The 18,792-nt window shown below is 42.3% G+C and overlaps 1 protein-coding gene across 2 annotated transcripts in view; it reads left to right on the top strand.

Moving 5' to 3' along the window:
* The window catches only part of NOTCH2 (notch receptor 2), an 87,057-nt gene that overhangs the window by 40,114 nt on the left and 28,151 nt on the right, over window positions 1-18,792 (top strand). Inside the window, exons 6-17 of one of the 2 annotated variants that reach the window (XM_033067317.1) lie at window positions 17-250; window positions 1,664-1,819; window positions 3,051-3,239; window positions 4,918-5,031; window positions 6,161-6,274; window positions 9,455-9,688; window positions 10,168-10,278; window positions 11,910-12,102; window positions 13,546-13,691; window positions 14,204-14,323; window positions 14,410-14,562; window positions 17,391-17,619. In XM_033067317.1, the coding sequence (XP_032923208.1) occupies window positions 17-250; window positions 1,664-1,819; window positions 3,051-3,239; window positions 4,918-5,031; window positions 6,161-6,274; window positions 9,455-9,688; window positions 10,168-10,278; window positions 11,910-12,102; window positions 13,546-13,691; window positions 14,204-14,323; window positions 14,410-14,562; window positions 17,391-17,619 (1,993 nt within the window). Of the gene's footprint in view, window positions 1-16; window positions 251-1,663; window positions 1,820-3,050; window positions 3,240-4,917; window positions 5,032-6,160; window positions 6,275-8,226; window positions 8,547-9,454; window positions 9,689-10,167; window positions 10,279-11,909; window positions 12,103-13,545; window positions 13,692-14,203; window positions 14,324-14,409; window positions 14,563-17,390; window positions 17,620-18,792 lie in introns of those variants that run through there. The other variant, XR_004418687.1, reaches the window with a different exon arrangement.

Consider the following 18,792-nt stretch of genomic DNA (forward strand, 5'->3'; position numbering starts at 1 on the left):
TGTTTGTGTGCACCAGGCCAGTTCTGCACTGAGGATGTGGATGAATGCCAGCTCCAGCCCAATGCCTGCCAGAACGGGGGCACCTGCACCAACCACAATGGGGGCTACGCCTGCGTCTGCGTCAACGGCTGGAGCGGCGACGACTGCAGCAAGAACATCGACGACTGCTTCACTGCCTCCTGTGCCAATGGCTCCACCTGCATTGACAGGGTGGCTTCTTTCTCCTGCATTTGTCCAGAGGGAAAGGCAGGTGAGAGCACAGAGCTTGCAGCTTCCACGGAAGGTGCTTCCTGGGCTTATTGTTGGAAGTGTTGTGTTTGTTTTATGTGCTTTGACACACTTTGTCTGTGAGCAAAGTGTGTTCAACCTCTGTATGCTGGTGTTAAAACCCAGAAACCTGGGAGTTTTGCACTGTCTGTGCTTTCTGGCACTGACCCTCCCAGGGGAACACTGCTTTTAGCTTGAGGCCTTGGAGAAGGCTTCCAAATTTGAGTAATGAAGTTAAAATCACAAGTGCGTAGTTAGAATAAAAGTGTATAATTTCACATAGTGAGGAGTTTTAATTCTGAAGTTTTAAAAATGTAATAATAAGTATGGGACAAAATAAAAGTTATTAAGCATTCTTCCTCCCTTCCTTCCTCCCTAGTTTCAAGTAGTAGTTAGTTAAATAACTAGTGCTACACTACACGTCGCAAGTGTTTAGTTGTTAAGTCAAAAATAGAAATAATATAGGTATTAACCCTTTATTAAACGATTTAACTTTAAAAAATCTTGTAACTAGCTAAATTAGCCTCCATTTTACTCACTTTTAGCTAGTAGCTAAAAATACTACAAAAATTCTCTGTACTTTAAATAAAACTTAGTAAACAACCAAATCGAAACAAAAAAATCCATCTCTCTTATGCTTTAATCCTAACTCTAAATAAAAAACAAAACAAAACAAACCACCAGCAGAAAACAACCAAAAATACCCCAATCCACTTATTAAGTAACACAACTAACCCCATACAAAATACCTCCAGCCTGGGACAAAGAAGTATTTGTACCAGGCTAGAAGACAAACTTATTACAGTTTAGGTTGCAAGGGAAGATTTTTTCCTAGCCCTTAGCAGAATCTGTATTTGTTGAAGAAGTTGCACATGAATGTGACTTGCTCTTATAACAATTGTATGATTCCAGAAGGCAAACTTAGGTATTTTTATGTGATTGTGTTAGGATCTGGGTACCCTCACTGGTATAGTGGAAAATTTTCTGGTTTAGGTTAAGTGAAAGTGGATCTCCTAACTACATGGAAATGAAAGTGATCTGCATATCTGAATTAAAATGAGCTTCATGTGCAATTTTTCAGCTGTCAGTAAAATAATCCTGCTGGTTTGAGAGAAGAGCTAGTTAACTGTTCCAAGGATGAGATTTTGGTAATGGTCAGCCATTTTCCTGCCTCAGAAGTTCTGGAGACACCTCTAAAGTAACAGAACTTGTATTTAAATTCTGTAAGTGTGTGATGAATTCTCTACGGCAGTTCATAGGCTCAAGCCTGTAAGACATTGCTCAGGTTTCTAGCTGTGGGAGGGTCTGCTTGAAATATCAGGACATGGAATTTGTGTAAAATACAGTCTGACTGCTGTACTTCTCTATTTTAATAAACTCTTGGATGCTTGTTTAGGTCTTCTGTGCCACTTGGATGATGCCTGCGTTAGCAACCCGTGCCAGAAAGGTGCTCTGTGTGACACCAACCCTGTGAATGGGAACTACATCTGCACCTGTCCCCAAGGCCATAAGGGAGCAGACTGCACTGAGGATGTGGATGAGTGTGCAATGGGTGAGTTTGTGTTTGCTCTCTCTGCAAGAACACACATTTTGTCACAGCTTCTCCACACCCCTGGGGCTCCTTTGGTGCTCTCTCCCTTCCATTTCAGTGTTTTTAGGTGTGTTTTAAACCTCGTGTGGGACCTGGGGCAAAGGGCTGAGCTGGTGGAATAGTTGTCCATGCTTGAACTGGGATATGAAAAGCAGCAAGATGCTTAACCATTCTTCCTTGTGCAAGAGGGCTTTAGCACTGTGTGGGGAGTGCATGCAAACAGATGTGATAATTAAGCTGTCCCTTAGAACTGCAGGGTACAATGAAAGCACCACAGTTCATGTGGGAGCTGTTGCAGCCATGGCCTTGGTAGAAATACATCAAGGCTGTTTGACAGCCAGAATATGGCTGGGTCTTTTGAGTGCCTTCCAAGACTGCTGACCACGTGGGCTTTTAAAGCTGTAGTTCTCTGATAGCATGCTGTTGTGTTGTTTTGGGGATTAACTGGACTCTTACAGACTTCCTTACAGTTTTGTGAGTGCTCGTTCATGCTTCTAGAGCATGATGCGTGAAGGTAATGCCTAACCAGCACTCATGGAAGGGTTGGAAAGAAGCACTTCTTTGAATTTCATTCCTCAGTCTGCCTTGGACAAGAGTGCTGTTCCTTTTTGAGAACAGAAAGGAAAAGTTTGGTTGTTTTGTGGCTGTGGCGGCATCTTGTCAGCCTCAGGAACGAAGTAAATGTAAAATGAGATCTGGAAATAAAGCCTTGAAAACATCATTAGTTCTCTAATCCCTGCTAGCTGATACTTTTCAGAACTGTCATTACTAACATGAAGCAGAGTTACTCCTCTGGTCCCTGGTAGTGACAGCAATCCTTCTTTTTGCCCTGACAGGCAAATGACTGTCCCTGTTTTCTCCAGTGGCCTTTCCCAATGAGGTGATTTGTAAAAGTTTATGAAATTTTTACCTGAAATTTTTACACTACATCAAATTAGTGTTTATTGATATTAGCTATTATTATTATAGTGGATTTTATTTATCAGTGAAATGTTTACACTACATTAAATTAGTGCTTCTGCCCAGTTTCAAACTGAAACCAGGATGTCCCAGAAGGATGAACAGTCTTTCCCCAATATTACTTGCCAGAAGGGAATGCCTACTGGAAAAGACCATGACTAATAATGATTGCTGTGGCTTTCCTGCTCTGAGGAGAGCTTTTGACACACTCACATCTCTGCTTTTCTTGCAGCAAACAGCAATCCGTGTGAGCATGCTGGGAAATGTGTGAACACAGAGGGCTCTTTCCACTGTGAGTGTTTGAAGGGCTACACAGGACCTCGCTGTGAGATGGACATCAATGAGTGCCACTCCAACCCGTGCCAAAATGATGCCACCTGCCTGGATAAAATTGGAGGATTCACCTGTCTCTGCATGCCAGGTGAGTTTCTGACAAAGAGGGGACTTGCAGCAAGGGAAAAGAAATCAGAGAAGGCATGGTGGAACCCTGAAAATTGAGAGTTTTGGGTTTTCTGTGCTGTCAGACACAGACCCCCAAGGGAACACTACTTTTAACCTTGGAGAAGGCTTCCACAATTGAGTGGTAGAACTAGAATCACTGGTGTGTAGTTTGAATGAAAATGTGTAATATCACATGGTGAAGGGTTTGGAGTTTGGGGTTTTAGAATGTAGTAATAAGTAGAAGGCAAGATGGAGGTTTTAGGGCAGAGATTTTCTTTCTTGTCCTTCTTCTTGGGTATAGGTGGTATTTTTATGATAGGATAGAAAATGCTGCACTGCGGTCATGGGTGTTTTGTCATTGGGTCAAAAGTAAAAACAATTTAAGTGTTAGCTTTTAATTAGACAATTAAGCCTTGAAAGACCTTGTAATGAGTGAAATACATCACCATTTCACCATTTTTAACTTGTTAGCTAGAAGTGTTGTAACATAGGTTGTAATTAATAAACATCTGAGTCTAACAAAAATTCCATCTCTCATGCCTTTCATCCTTGGCAAGAAGGAAAAAAACCACCCTAATAAGTAATAAAGGTAGAACTCAGGGAGGGCTGCCAGCTCTGCTGAGGTGGAGCACAAAGCTGCAGAGGGGTGAGGCTAAATGGTGAGAGAGAGCCTGCTGTGGTGGCACCAGGAGGACCTGGCATTTGTGTGTGGGAGGGAGAAAGCAATTAGAGGATTGGGAAAGAAACCAATCTGTGCATCAGCAATGCAGTTAGCTGGGTATGTGTGAATGTATTTGTTATTATACCTGGTAAAGTGCATGTGCAGAGCCTTCTCTTCGTGAAAGCAAAGCAGGTACAACCCTTAAAAGAGGGACTGTGTTTTGAGGTATGTGCATGATGATTTTGGGTAATGGGGTTTGGGGTTTTTCTTTGCTTAAAGTACCCCAAATAATGCAAGCTGCCGTTGAACTGAGGAAATCACTGTAAAAAAAGCAACTTGATTGACATTGTGCTTGTAAAATTTGCGTGGCCAGTGTAACCAATGACCAATTTTGCACTCTGATAGAAAGTGATGAAAAAAGAGAAGGATGCAAGTTGCCAGCTGCACAGACTTATAAAGTACTAAAACCATAAATATAAATAAAGAATTGTGACCCCTGCAGGTGATCAGCTGATACCATGACAATTACAATGAGTTTTTGTTAATATTATATTTATTAATATATAGTATGTTTTGAAAGGTAGAACAGGAAAGGCTAGCTCCAAGTATTTCACCCTTCTTAATGTTTTTCTTGTGCTCTGCCATTAGCTGAAAGCCCTTGAGCTAAAATTATCTGTTGTGTTTGTTTATATACCTTTTACAAAGTAATTAACATAACCCCTTCTTAAGTGGAGGAAAACATTAGATGTGAATTCAGCATAGACTTCTACTATTGCTGGTTGGGTGAGCATCTTCAGCAACAGTGAAACCTACACAATCAACATCCCTTTTTAACCCCTGGTGTATATTCTTACCTCATAGTTTCTGTCCAGACTGCAGACTTGCAATGAAACTCTGCTTGGGCTTTCAGCCCTGGTATAAGAGGCAGTGACACTCTCAAGGACACTTTCTACAGTCTTCAGTCACCTCTTCTAATTTATTTTAATTTTTTAAACAGGTTTTAAAGGAGTTCACTGTGAAGAAGATATTGATGAATGCCTAAGTAATCCCTGTGTGAACAATGGAGTGTGTCTTGATAAAGTCAACCGCTTCCTCTGTGTCTGTCCTCCTGGTGAGTTCTTATTTCTGGAAGCTTTTCCTGCTTCACCCTCCCAAGAACTGCCCAGGTGCTGGGGGTGATCTGTTTCTTTTTTCTGCTGTGAGTTTCTGTTATTCTTGGTGCAGCACCTGTTCAAGTGAGTGAGTTGCAATTGCTCTTAAATCAGAACAGTTTCACACTGGTTGCAATAACTGGGTAAGCATTGACAAACACGCAGTTGGACACCTCATCTAAAAGGGTAGCTGGCAACACAAGCTTCTGTTGTTGTGGAAACTAAAGTGAGATTCTCAGCACATTTTCAAGACCAGACCCTCTGCACGCTTTTTGTCTTTTTCTGAGGTTTTTAGACAGAAGCTGGTTTTGCATCAGCATAGTTCATGGTGCTTGCATGAGCAGTGAGATGAATTGGGCTCCACTAGAAAAGGAAAAGAGCCGAGCTGAGGGATCAATGTTAGTTGTAGAGTGAACTTCACTTGTTTTCTTCAAGGCTTACAAAAGATTTCAAGTTCAGCATACACATGACAAAAGCCTGCTCTGCATCCCTTCTTATTGACTAATGATGATCAGGCTCTTGCTGTGGCTGCTTCCTCCAAGAAGAATTCCTGATGGTTGTTTTTTTTTTTTTCTCTCAAACTGCCTAAGGATCTGCATCACCTGTCAATACTTTAACTATTTTAAGGACTGTATTGAAAGTTCCAGTGCTGTATTGTAGCACATATTGCTATAGTAATTCTAGTCTGAAGGCTCTACTGATGTTATTTTTACTCTGTTGTTTTATTTTTAGCTTTGATTGCCTCAAAGATTTTTATTGGTGGGCTCTCAGTTTTACAGGCAGGCATACTGTCCACCACTTGAGCTCCATCTGCTTTATTTCTGTTTGGCTTGGCCATCTCGGTTTTCAAGCTGAGGCTCCTTTGACTGGAAGGCAGAACCTTTGGAGGGTGGGTTGGATAAGGAGCCAGTCCATCTGGGGTGTGGTGTGTGTGTGTGCGTGCTTGATGATGCCATTGCATGCAGGTTTGCTGAGCTTCTGTTTGGGCGGCTTGGGGGATTTGCTGGTAGGTAATTCCTGACAGTGCAGCTGTGTGGATGAGCTCCTTCCAGTAACTCCTGGGTTTCCCTTTGTGTCTGTGCCTTCCAGGGTTCAGTGGTGCCGTGTGTCAGATCGACATAGACGACTGCTCCAGCACGCCCTGCCTCAACGGAGCCAAATGTATTGACCACCCCAATGGCTACGAGTGCCAGTGTGCCACAGGTCAGTCTCCTGTCCAGAGCCCCTGGGTGGACAGAACACAATCTAAACACACGAAAGGCTGCTCACAAAGATGCCAGTGCTTTTTCTTTCTTTCTCTGAAGTGCTGCTTGTTTTGTTGCAGAGCTTTGTCTACTTCTTTGCACAGGGAATAGTATTTAAGTAGTGAAAGCCTTTCACCTATAGAAGTTAAGTTCACAGTGGATGGCAGTTCTGGCCTCCCTCCTTCAGCACCATCTCTTGCTTCCCAGAAGATGACAGTTTCTTCTGTATTAGCTGTGGAATCCACAAATGGCAAAACATCAGCATGAAGGCTCTTATCTGTGGTTTGCCTCCCTTTCTCCCGAGTCAGATCATGCCATGTGCAGTCAAAGAACAAGAGATGGACAGAGCAGTGCTACTGCATATTGTAACACTTGTGGAAGAAATTCCACCCTCAGTAGTTGCCTGCCAGAGAGTAGCTGAAATGATTTGCCAGGTATCACACAGAAATTTTGACAGAGCTGTGGCCAGAGCTCAGGTGGTTTTTTTAATGCCTGGTGAATTACATATTCAGAAGCGTCAGGTTTAATTATAGGATTTCCTTATCTTCAGACCTCCAGGGTGATGTGGATATGTTTTTATCTCCATTTTTACATCTGGTCAAATAAGAGGGTTCAGAGCTGTTATATTCTAATTCTCAGTAAAGAGAGTTGGAACATAACAGCTTGGTTCTTGGTTACTTTCTGTTAATGGTGCCTTGATACTCTGCTCGTGATGCAGATTCAGGTATGGAATTCTTGGATTCCTGGAGCTACCTTAGTCCCAGTAATGTACAGTGAGTTTGGTTAGATTTATGTGCCACTTTTCTCTTTTTGAATAATTCCAATAATCAAATTATTAAGGCAAATTTGACTTCACTGCACAGAATGTGGCAGAGATTAGCCTAAAAATAGCCTGTTATTTGTCACACATGATCTCCACCATTCCCAAAGTTCCTGAAGAGGCACTGAATTTGTTGGAAGAAGGAGAATGCAATAGTTCTGACCAGGAGAGGAATAATTACTGTGGTCAGAATTTTCTTTTTGGCTACTTCATGTGACAAACTAAGCAGACACATGCAAAAAAATAAAAAGAAAAACTCAAATCTTCTCCAAACTTGGAAACTGTTTTAGTCTTTCTCAAGCTGTGTTCTGGTTGCTTTCATTCACTGAGAGTGCAGAGCTTGTCAGGCCTGGGTGGGTTTTGGGTTGTGTAGAGGAGAACAATGTGGAGAGCTGTGCCTTGAAAAGCAAGTTCTGAATTTGGCACTAAAACTGCTTAAATCACTTCAACACAGAAATTCTAGGTATCCCACCTGAGGAGGGCACATAATTGCTTCCATGAAGGCAAATGATGTGACAGAGCATTTTCAGGCTGAAAGCAACCAAATGCATGTTTACTGAAGCAGCAGTTCTTGGTAAAATCCTTGGTTAAATCTTTGAAAATGGAAGCAGGGACTCTGTATTAGAGCTGTTTTCCATCCTGTCTGAAGGATTCTCGTATTCTATATTCAAATAGTTTTTTCCTAGTCTGACTGTTGTCTGCAAAAAGAGAAATCATGTTTTGGTGAGGTATGTTCAGTTAAGAGACCAGAAATATTCCTGGTCTCTAAGTGGCTCAGTCGAGCAGGCAAGGTAATGCCTTTTAAATGAACATGTGCTAAGTATTATATTTAATATTGACAGCCTTCTGTAAGACTGAAATGTGGAATTCCTCATGGGGGCAGGTCAGTTTCTGGACAATAATGTTTGAGTGTTTTCTTGCTCTGCTGATCTCATAATGTGAGTGATGTGTTCCCTGAATGGTAATCGCCGGCTGCCAACGTGATTGAAAACTGCAAAATGTTTGGCCAAATGCTGTACAGATAGCTCTATTTACTGCTTGCTTTTTGTCTTTTCTTTCCCTTCTGGCATTATTCCACTTCTCCTTCCCAGTGGTAGATCATGGCTTTTCTTTTCTTGGGTTGTTTCAGGTCTTTCCTCTTTTATTTGTCTCCACCCTCTTTTTTTTTCCCTCCCTCTGCCACCGTTTGTCCCCCTTATCGGTTTGTTTTTCTTCCTTCCCTAACATCTTTTTATATCCATCTCTCTAACTAGCTTCCCTTCCCTCTCCCCACCCACTTCCACACCCATTCATCCAAGCACACGTTCGCAGAACTTGGAAATGTTAGCCGTCACCTGGTATGTTTGACCACAGAAATAACCACAAACCTGTATGAAAAATGGGGAGCCTCTTATCCACTTATAATACTCAGGTGAGAACCACTCTTCAGCTGTTGAAATTCCCTGCAGCTTGGTTTGTATCAGTCCCCAGCTGGTGTCTTGAAATTTCAAGTTCTGCCTTCCTGATCTTCAGCTCCTGGAAGGCAGCATGAGCTGTTGCTCCAAAGCCTTAGCTCTGAAAACCATTTGGAATTATAATATATATGTATTATATAGCTCTGCTTCATCATGGAAAGCAGGGCTTTTGAGGGAGTTGTTTGCTGCTCTTATCTTCCTGAACCCTTTAGCCCTTTTTGTGCATAGGTTTTGTCCTTCTCCATTGCTCAGGATGTTTCCCAGCTGAAGCAGAATGAAACAGGCCAAATTGCTGCTTGTTTCATTGCTCCTAACCCACAGGTTGCATGCAGCCTTCAATAAGTTTGCAGTTGGTGTTTGATTGCAATTACTGACAAGTTTCCCAGTGAAAGAGGCAAGAAACTTTCTAATAAGCAGAGCTGCAGAAGCTTTGATGTGAGCCAAGGGAGTTCCCTTGGGAAGGTTTCAGCAGCATCTTTGCAGTAATTTCGAATTCTAACAGCCCCACTCTGTCCCCCTGCTACTGTGTAGAGGCAGTAGTGGCAGGAGTGTGCCTTCAGAGAGTTTATACTGATGCAAGTAAATATTTCTGATGGAGATTTACATGTTTCCTCTCGTGGCTGCAGTTCCAAATAAACTGAAGGTGACCACTTCCAGTGCCAGGATTCTCCATGCATGATGTTGTTCTGTAATGCTGTGAGCAGTGCAGAGTGTTGTGTTCCAGGGCTGGAAATGCAGTTGAGGTGCCCAGTTCCCCTTTGTGTTCTCTGCCACTTTGCTGATTCTTGATACAGTTCTTTCTGTACTCACTGCAGCATCCTAACAGTTAACTCCTTCCTTACTCCTGCTGGTGGTTTTTCCTCAGGTTTTACTGGCCTTCTGTGTGAGGAGAATATCAACAACTGTGATCCTGATCCTTGCCACCATGGGGAATGCCAGGATGGCATCGACTCCTACACGTGTATCTGCAATCCTGGCTACATGGGTGCCATCTGCAGCGAGCAGATCGACGAGTGCCACAGCAACCCTTGCCTCCATCAAGGGCGCTGCATCGACCTGGTCAATGGCTACCAGTGCAACTGCTTGCTGGGCACCTCAGGTATGCAAAAAAGCCTTGGAGTCAAGCATGTAATGGTTTGTTATGTGTGCTGAATTTGAGACAGATTAGGGTGTGAGAGTATCATTTTCACATTGCTTTTCCTTTGCTGAACTTTGCTGTGTTTGTGTGGATTGCCTAATCCTCACTGGTGCTGCAACTGATCTTGGGAGAATTTGCTTCCTCTTTACTCCAAAAAAGTCAGGCCTGCAGAAGAATTAGGCATAGTGTTCAAAATGTTTATTCCTTTGTTTAAATATTTAGTACAAGTTCAGGGTTGTATTCAGCCAGAATGTCTCGGGTGACATTCCTTGGTGTTGCAGTGCTTCTGCATCATCACCTGTTTAAATTTCCCCAATTTGAAGCAGGTAGGATTCTTAATTTGGCTATTTTGGGAAAATAGTTTTGTTGCCTTCTTTGTAAGGTTTACCCCCCTTATTCCTCTAACTCTTTTTTTTTTTTTTTTTTTTTTTTTAATCCAGGAGTAAACTGTGAAAATAACTTTGACGACTGTGCCAGTAACCCCTGCATTCATGGGGACTGTATTGATGGCATTAATCGCTACAACTGTGCCTGCAAACCTGGATTTACAGGTAAAGTCAGCTACCCAAGAGCTTGGAATTGTTTTGAAGATAGTTATCCGAGTAGCCAGGGAAGCTGTGCTTTGCATACTGACTGTGGGGGATTCTGTTAGTGTCTCAGTAAATCCTTCTAATCTTTGGATCTTAGCATCTTACATTACAGCCAGTTCTCCCAAGCAGAAAAATTGCCTAATCTGTGCTGTGAAATACCATTCTTGTTAGGTAATTAAGTCCAATTCGTGGTTCTTGGTTTTATAACAAAAAAACCTACGTGACTTCGGTTTATTATTTACAGCCTCTTTCCAGGGACAGAGAGATTGTGGACAATGTGGAGGTGTTTGATTAGACTCTACCTTGGGCTTTGACCATGAACAGTATTTCCATTTCTGTGAAACCAGAGCATTAACTTGGTGTTCTCATGAGTTGGTTCCCACTCTGAAGTCTTCAGATGAATAACCTGATTTTTTTCAGTACTTCTCTGTCATAGCACGGTCTATTCTTTTTTCTTTTTAAACTACAAAATTTCTCTGGTACAGTAAAAGTGGGGATGAAAAAAAGAAGTGTTTAGACCCCTCTGGATCCATATTTAGAAGTCTGAGTCAACATCAGAACTATTTCTGATGACTAAGGCACATCTCACCACTGTTTATTAGGGGCATTTGTGTTTTGAGCCATCGAGGGCAATACAAAATAATTATTGTGAGGCAATTGCTGCCATTTATTACAGCTTTCTCATCATGTTTGTTACCGTTTACTCCTGAGTGATTCTAATTAGAATAGATCTGAAATGCATTAGAAAGAGCACTAAAAGATTTCATGTGTTCTGTGCTTTTCTTTTGGGATCTTTCTAAACTCCTAGTGCTCCTTCCTTCCTATGGCTCTGGCATGGTGGTACTCTTTAATCCCCAGCATAAGATGGGGGATGATGCTGATCACTCATGCCTACCACTCTCCTATGCTGCTGGCATTCTATATTTGTTATTCTGCTGGATCTCTTGCTGTTAAAATAATTCAGTAACATAATGATTTGGCGTTTTCCAGCCTTTAAGGAGCTGGCTTGCGTGGGGTCTTTTACTTTGTCATTTCCTTCTGTCAAAAATGCTTTCAACTTACTGCATCATTCACTCTGTTTAGCTTTCCAGCCTCACAAGACCTTTTGGTCACTGCTTCAAGGATCTTGCAGTCGTAATCAGAGGCAGGCAAAACAGGAAACGGTGTTTTTTAGAGCCCCTTTTGCGCAATAAAACCACAAGAACCGTATTTACTGCAGACATTTGGGCAGTATTGGTTCTTCAAAGGGTAGGTACCTCAAAGCACAGGAGCAGGGCTACGACAAGTGCAGCTCAAGAGGTTTGTTGCAAGCATGATACAGCTGAGTGGTTTTTGCTTTCTTAATCAATATTAACCGGTGATTTTTTCCTGGAGGTTCTGGAATGGTTTGTGCATACTTGCTGAGTGGAAGTGCTGTTTTCCAGGCACAGCAAAGTGCTGCATCTCTCAGAAACGCTTCTCTTGGCTGGAGTTAAAGCACGGAGCTCCATGCTGCTGCCTTGGCTTCCCTGAGCTGTGTCTCAGTGTGTGTTGTTGCAGAGCCAGCACTCTGGTAAGAAGTGCTGCTCAGTGAGTGCTGTGTTTCTCCCCAGGGCCCCGCTGTAACACGGACATCGACGAGTGCACGTCCAGCCCGTGCCACAACGGGGGCACGTGTGTGAACGAGGTGAACGGCTTCCGCTGCGTGTGCCCCGAGGGCTTCCACCATCCCCACTGCCAGTCCCAGGCAGATGGCTGCCTCAGCAACCCCTGTGTGCATGGCAACTGCACACACACTGCCACGGGGTAAGGACTCGCTGAACCTACCTGCTGCCTTCTGGCTTACTGTTTCTTGCTTTGTCCGGACTTCCAGCTTCCCATTTTTCTCTGATTTCTCAGATTCAGATCCCAATTTATCTGATGCCTTTGATATAATCACAGTAAGGTGTGGACCACCAGCTGGTTTTTCTGTCCTGCCTTGTGTTGTTTGCTGGCATGTAGTGCAGGGTGTGCTGCCACCATCGAGAGCGAGGGTTTGGTCATTCTAGTGAATTGAGTGAATGCAATTAAGATAAAGGAATGGTTCCAAATTAAATCTTTGGGGAGCAGCAGCAGCAATCTATTCCATCAAAACCTAAAGCATTGAGCATGGGGACTGTCTTTATAGGCTAGTGCTGTTCTTCCTAATCAAACACTGTATCAAGGAACAGGCTGACAACTTTTGCACTAGGGATGGATATTTCACCCTGGACACTTTGTCCACTGCTGAGATTTTGTCAGCTTTGCTTATAATGTTGCATCTCTGAGAAAGGGAAGGAAGATTGTCTCTGGCTCTGAACCTTCTGAATCTTCCCATCCAGGAAGACCAAGTGCTGATTTTGGGAGCCCTAAATCACACTTCTTTTTGGTAATGGTAGGTCTGGGGATGTTTTGTTTGGGAAAGTTCTCAACTGTACATGGAATAGCCTTCCAAATATGTGCTGCATCCCTGGGAAGTGTTGTCAGCACTTGGACAAGGAGTTGGTTTGCTACTGCAGGTAGCTCTGTAGGGCAGGATGCAGCACTTTCCCTGGAGCTCGCAGGAAGGCTGCCTTTATTGCTAATTCAGCCTCCTTGTGAGCTTGAAAAACAGAATTTTATTCAACTTGTCTGTCATCTGTCACTTTGCATTTATACCCATGTACACCTCACACTGTACCAGGTGAAAGAAGCTGTGTTTGCACGGCAGGGAGAGAGGCCAGGATGGGTTGTGTGGCCTGAGTCCAGGGTGATTTCACCAGCCCCTGCTTCTATGTCACGTGGGTGGAGTGTGCTCTACTTCAGATTTTGAAACGTGATGGAGAAGATTGCTCCTGCTCCCAGCCAGCTGTTTTCATTTGAAACCACTATTTGGTATTAAATCAGTCTAGTTATCTTTGGAACCTATTGTTCCCCTCCACTTTTTTTTTTCAGTCTTTTTTTTTCTTTCTGTCTTTGTTTGAATATGTTGAGATGGTCTTATCAAAGCTGAAGCATATTGCTGGTTGACTGAGCACTTTGTGAAAACTGTAATGAGGGAAGTGTGGTTTTGAGGGAGGGTTTCTTTTCAGTGTTTTCAAAACTATACAGCTGGGGTAAGCAATCTAAAGTAATTTAGGGCTCTTCTAGAGAGATTTATTCTGGTTTTCTCTCAAAACTAATCTGCAGGAAGACCTGCTAGAGGAGCTACTTCAGAATTCCCTAAAATTACTGCTGTTTTTGCCTTTCAAGGTACAAGTGTGTCTGTGACCCAGGCTGGATAGGAGATTACTGTTCAACAGAAGGGAATGAATGTAAATCAAACCCATGCCAGAATGGAGGAACTTGTGAGGATCTGCTGAACGGATACAGATGTACCTGTAAAAAAGGATTCAAAGGTGAAAATTCAGAGAAAATTTGTTATCTTTTCCCTTTTTACTTCATTGCACCTTTAGTGTCATTGCTTTTCATTAAACTTCGTGGAAATAGGAATCAGGATGGGAAATACCATGGCTGTATGAATTTAAATTACAGTTAGTTCCTAGAGACATGATACAGTAATGGAAGTTAAATTACATGATACAGTGATAGAATACTTAGCGAAGGCTTGTCTAAGCCTTACTTGGACTCAGTAAGAAATGTCCTGTTGGAAGCTTAGCTTAATTTTCTTTGTAAATGATGAAATTTAGATAAATTGCCCTGGAAATTGGAGGGGCATTAAACTCAAAATGACCACTTCTGCAATGAGCCCATGAGGAGTACTCTGCTCTCCTTTTGTTTCTGCTGAGATTTTTCAAAATGTGGCAGTACTGGAATAATCATGTGAGTTACAACCTCTTTGTTCATTCTTCCAAGAAGCACCAAGCTCTTAGCAGCACATTCTTCTGCTTTTTCCCATTCTGTTCTCCAGGTGTGAACTGCCAGGTAGTGGTTTCTCCTTGTTCCCCTAATCCTTGTGAGAACTCGGGAATCTGCCAAGAATCTCCTGACTCTGAAGGCTACAGCTGCCAGTGTGCCCCTGGCTGGGAAGGTAACATGAGTGGGGAAAGTGTTGTGCTTTCAGTGCTGGCACCAGCTCTTGTGAGAGGTCTCACCCTTGGACTCTCCACATTTCAGGGGAAAGATGCACAGTGGATATTGATGAGTGTCTCTCCAAGCCCTGCAAAAACCATGCTCTGTGCCACAACATCCAGGGCAGCTACTTGTGTGAGTGTCAGCCTGGCTTCACCGGCGGGGACTGCGACAGTAACATCGACGACTGCCTGGCCAGTGGGTATCTGCACATTGCTCAGTCTTTCTCACTTTTTACCCTAAAAATAAATTTTCTGACTGCTGTTTGGTGGGTTCTGAACGGTCTTTTATGATGTCTTGCCAAGAGGAAAAAAAAAATCCCAAATTTCAGCTTTGAGGCAGTCAAAATCCATTGTGTTCAGACACTAGAAGTGGACCATGGTGTCTTGACTGATGGCAGCTGTTGTTCCCAGATCCTTAACATGAAAAGGCCTTTAGAGTTTACATACTTTAATAAGAAGCACTGTTAAATGCAAAATTGTATTTGCCTGAAATTTTAATGCATCAAGTTAAAGTGCCACTGCAGGGCTTACCTGTATTTCAACATCAAGTTTGATTGAGGTATGGTGGGAATCTGGGGTATAGCAGTCCTTCCTGAAATGTCTGTCTGGCATTAATATTCTGGGAGGAGTGGGTCCTGTTGCAGTTCCAGTTAATCCATATTTGAAAACAAATTAAGCCTGTTCTGGAATAGGCATCAGTTGCAGGAGGGTAGCCCATACACTGAATAGTGAAATGGCTCAAATTGCAAGAGAACAAGTATTAATTTCATGTCCTTGACACTGCTGTTTATAAGGGTAACCAAATACATAGTAGCGTCTTTTTCTTACTGGGCATATTCTGTATCATCATCATCAGATAAAATCAGAGTCTCCTGAGAAATGTCACGTGTTTAAAAGTTCATGTGTTGCTATTTGAAAAGTGCTTTATCAAACCTTGGAGGAGTTCACAATGCTGTAATTCTTGGATTGGCCGGGTCTCAAAAAAACCCCAACAAACAAACAGAAAAACCCGGAAAAACCACCCCAAAACAAACATTAAAAAAATCCCCTATTTTTTACTATCAATTTAAAACCAAAATGGAGTTTTGAAGTCTTTAGGCATGAACTTAGCAAATTGTGTTTTGCATTGGAAAAAAAATGTAAATTAATGACTGCTGTAGAGAAGGATCCAAACAAGTCTATTAGCAAAAGTTACCGTGGGAGCCCCCAAAGCAGCACTGCTCCAAGAACTTCTGAGGTGTCTGGCTCAGCCTGAGCCTTTGACTCCTCCTTTCTGAGCAAACAGGTACAGTACAAAAAGTGTCACAGTGCAGCCACCCAGAACTTTGCTCACTGAAGCTAACAAAATCATTGCCTGTCCTGTTAGTTTTTGTGTGGGTGCCTGAGGATAAAAACGTTCCCCAAGTGTTCATCTTTCACTCTCCAACAGCTGGGACATCTCTCTCCCTCCTCCTGAGTATTCTGAGAGCTGTGAGATTCACCCCGTGTTGTCTTAGGCAGCACACCCATGAGGCTGAAGAAGCATTTCACATTGCTGCCACAGCTGATTTCATTTAGCATAACAAAAACCTTCCATGCCTTGAGCCAAATGTCTTTAATCTGTGAAGCAAACAAACCCTCCAACAACAGGAACTTATTGAAAAGTTGATACCCGAGTCTCCTTCTTCTGTCAGTAAATGTGTGGCACAGAGAATTAATGCACAGCTTTTGGCCTCACTCATACATGGCTGACTGCCACAGACACAACATTTTATAGCTGCCAGGGGTCTTGCTTTGAATGTGCCTTTTCTCTGCAGTAGTCAAATGACCTTTAAGTGAATGCAGGTGTGTCTCATAGTACAAATTTTTAACATGTGAGCATATTTCTCAGTCAATAAATGAGCTTTAATTACCTTTCACATTTCTTTTCTTCATTTCCCAGTAAACAGAATCAGCTTATGATACTTATGATAAAATGCAAATTTTTAATGGAATCTATTTGCATTTTCAAGTGCATATTTTAGTAGTACTTAAGGATAGTCCTAAATTCAAAAAAAGGCTCAGTGACCTATTTTTCAACCTCCTTGCCTTCTCCCTTTTTCCTCCCCCCTCCCAGTTTCCCTCTCTGCCTTCATATATTAGGCTTTTGCTCTGTGGAATGCAGAGTAGAAAAGGGATCTGGCTTCAGGAATGTGGGTCTTAAATCCAAAAGTGGAAGGAGAAAAGCAGGAAGAAATTACTGAACAGAAACTGGCAGAAATCTTTCAGGCAGATTGGTACTTGTGGAAGCAGAAGGAATAGAGTAGTAGGAGGTGGCTAAGACCAAAAAACAGTGGTGTGCAAGTAGCAAGAGCATAGCAGGGATAAAAAAAATATCAAGAAATGCAGTGATTGAGGAGAATCCAAAGTGCTGTGTGAGTCTGTGAGCTTTTCTGCCAGCCGTTCCCCAGTCAGTCAGTGATGCTGGGAAAAATGTCAAGTGCTCAATAATGCATAAGTGCTCATATATGTGCTAATATACACATACACGTTTGATTTGGCTGGACTGCTTTCATGCTGAAAATTAAGCACACAAGTTCTCTCTTGTGTTGAGCAGAGTCTGGAAAACAGAGAATGTGCTGAGTTCTCTCATGAATAAAACTTGGAGAGGAAGAAGAAACAGTTGCTGCTCTGTTTTTATTGCACCAGTAGGCATCTGTCACAAAAGCAGCATTTGAATTTTGAACCAAGAGGCTTTGGGTTTTGGTTGAACAATAAACCTAGGGGCTTTGGGGTTTGGTTAAACAATAATCCAAGAGACTTTGGTTGAACAAATTCCAGCAATCTTTAAGTCCTGAAGGTTGGCCTTGATCCACACCTATTTGTAAATTTGTTATTGATAATGCTTTGCAGTTACCTGTTTCATAAAGTGGCTCAGAAAGACTTGTCAGTACTCTGTCACACTGTGGGCTGTGTGACACCTTTTTTTTCCATAGAAACAGCTGCTCTAGGCCTGGCCCTTCACTACCACCCATTTTAACACTGACTGTGATGCTTCTGTCCTAGACCCCTGCCAGAACGGAGCCTCATGCGTGGATGGCATCAACTCCTTCTCGTGCATCTGCCTGCCTGGGTTTCATGGAGATAAATGTCAGACAGACACCAATGAGTGTCTGAGTGAGCCATGCAGGAATGGGGGCACCTGCACCCACTTTGTCAACAGCTACACCTGCAAGTGCCCGCCGGGCTTCGAGGGAACCAACTGCGAGAGCAACATCGACGAGTGCACCGACAGGTGAGACACCTCTGAGCTCCTGCTCAGAAGCAGCTTTTCACCAGGGCAGTCCTCTTCCCCTGCATTTGAAAATAGAAATTTAAAACCAACCATGTGTCTGTGGACACTTTTTCAGGTGCAGTCTGTGCCTCCCTACATTCAGGGGAGACAGCCAACTGTATGTGTCAGCGTTTTTTGCAAGGCTTCATTAGGGGTGTCTCAAGAGGTAAAGACAGATAATGGCCCTGCATACACAGCCAAAAGATTAACTGGTTTGTTTTTTTAATGGATTGGGGTGTTTGACATACTTTTGGTATTCCTTACACTCCCACAGGCCAAGCAATTGTTGAAAGAATGCATCATTCTTTAAAACTTATTTTAGATCAACAAAAGGGAGAATTGGCACACAAGCTGCACCACAGATGAGATTGAGTAAAGCCTTGTATGTTTATAATTTTTTGAACAGTTCTTCTACAGAACCCAACCCACCAATCTTTAGGTATTTTTTTAATAATACACAGTCAAAATTTAAGAAAAATGATATGTCATTACATAATTGTGGTTCTTGCAAGGAAAGATGGTTGCCTGGTCCTCAGTTCCTTCTGAACAGTTCCATTACAGAATGAATGTGACATTTTTAACAATGTTTAACAAAGTTTGAAACAGCTAGGGATGCAAGCTTATTGAGATATAAATAGTTCATATTTTTACAAGACCATTATCACACAGGGGAGGGGAAATAATTGGTTATGAATGGTTACTCTGTTGAGAAATACAAAAGCTGCAAAAGTACAAGCAATGGCCAAGTGTTCAAAAGGCAGCAAAAATAAATTAGTCCTGAGTTGTTGACAGCAGACAATATGAAGAAGCAACCAGGAGAGGCACTAAATCCACTGAATTTGGTGCTGGAAAGATTGAATCGTTAGAGATATTTAATGCTTACAAATTGGATGTATTTAGCAGTGTTGAGATAAAACCTGAGGTCCTTCTAAAGTGGGAGGTGTGGAACTAAATTAAAATGCTCAACAGCTGGTCTTTACATAAATGGTAGTTTTAAGAGCTCTTTGAGAGTTTAACATGTGATTCCATCATCTGCCTGCATATCTATTTTAAGCTTAGTTAGGACTGATGTAAGTAACTTCAATCTCAAATGGGAAACAGTTCTAAAAATTTCTTTAAAACTTGCAATAGTTA

Source organism: Catharus ustulatus, chromosome 9, assembly GCF_009819885.2.
Source record: "Catharus ustulatus isolate bCatUst1 chromosome 9, bCatUst1.pri.v2, whole genome shotgun sequence".
NCBI lineage: Eukaryota > Metazoa > Chordata > Aves > Passeriformes > Turdidae > Catharus > Catharus ustulatus.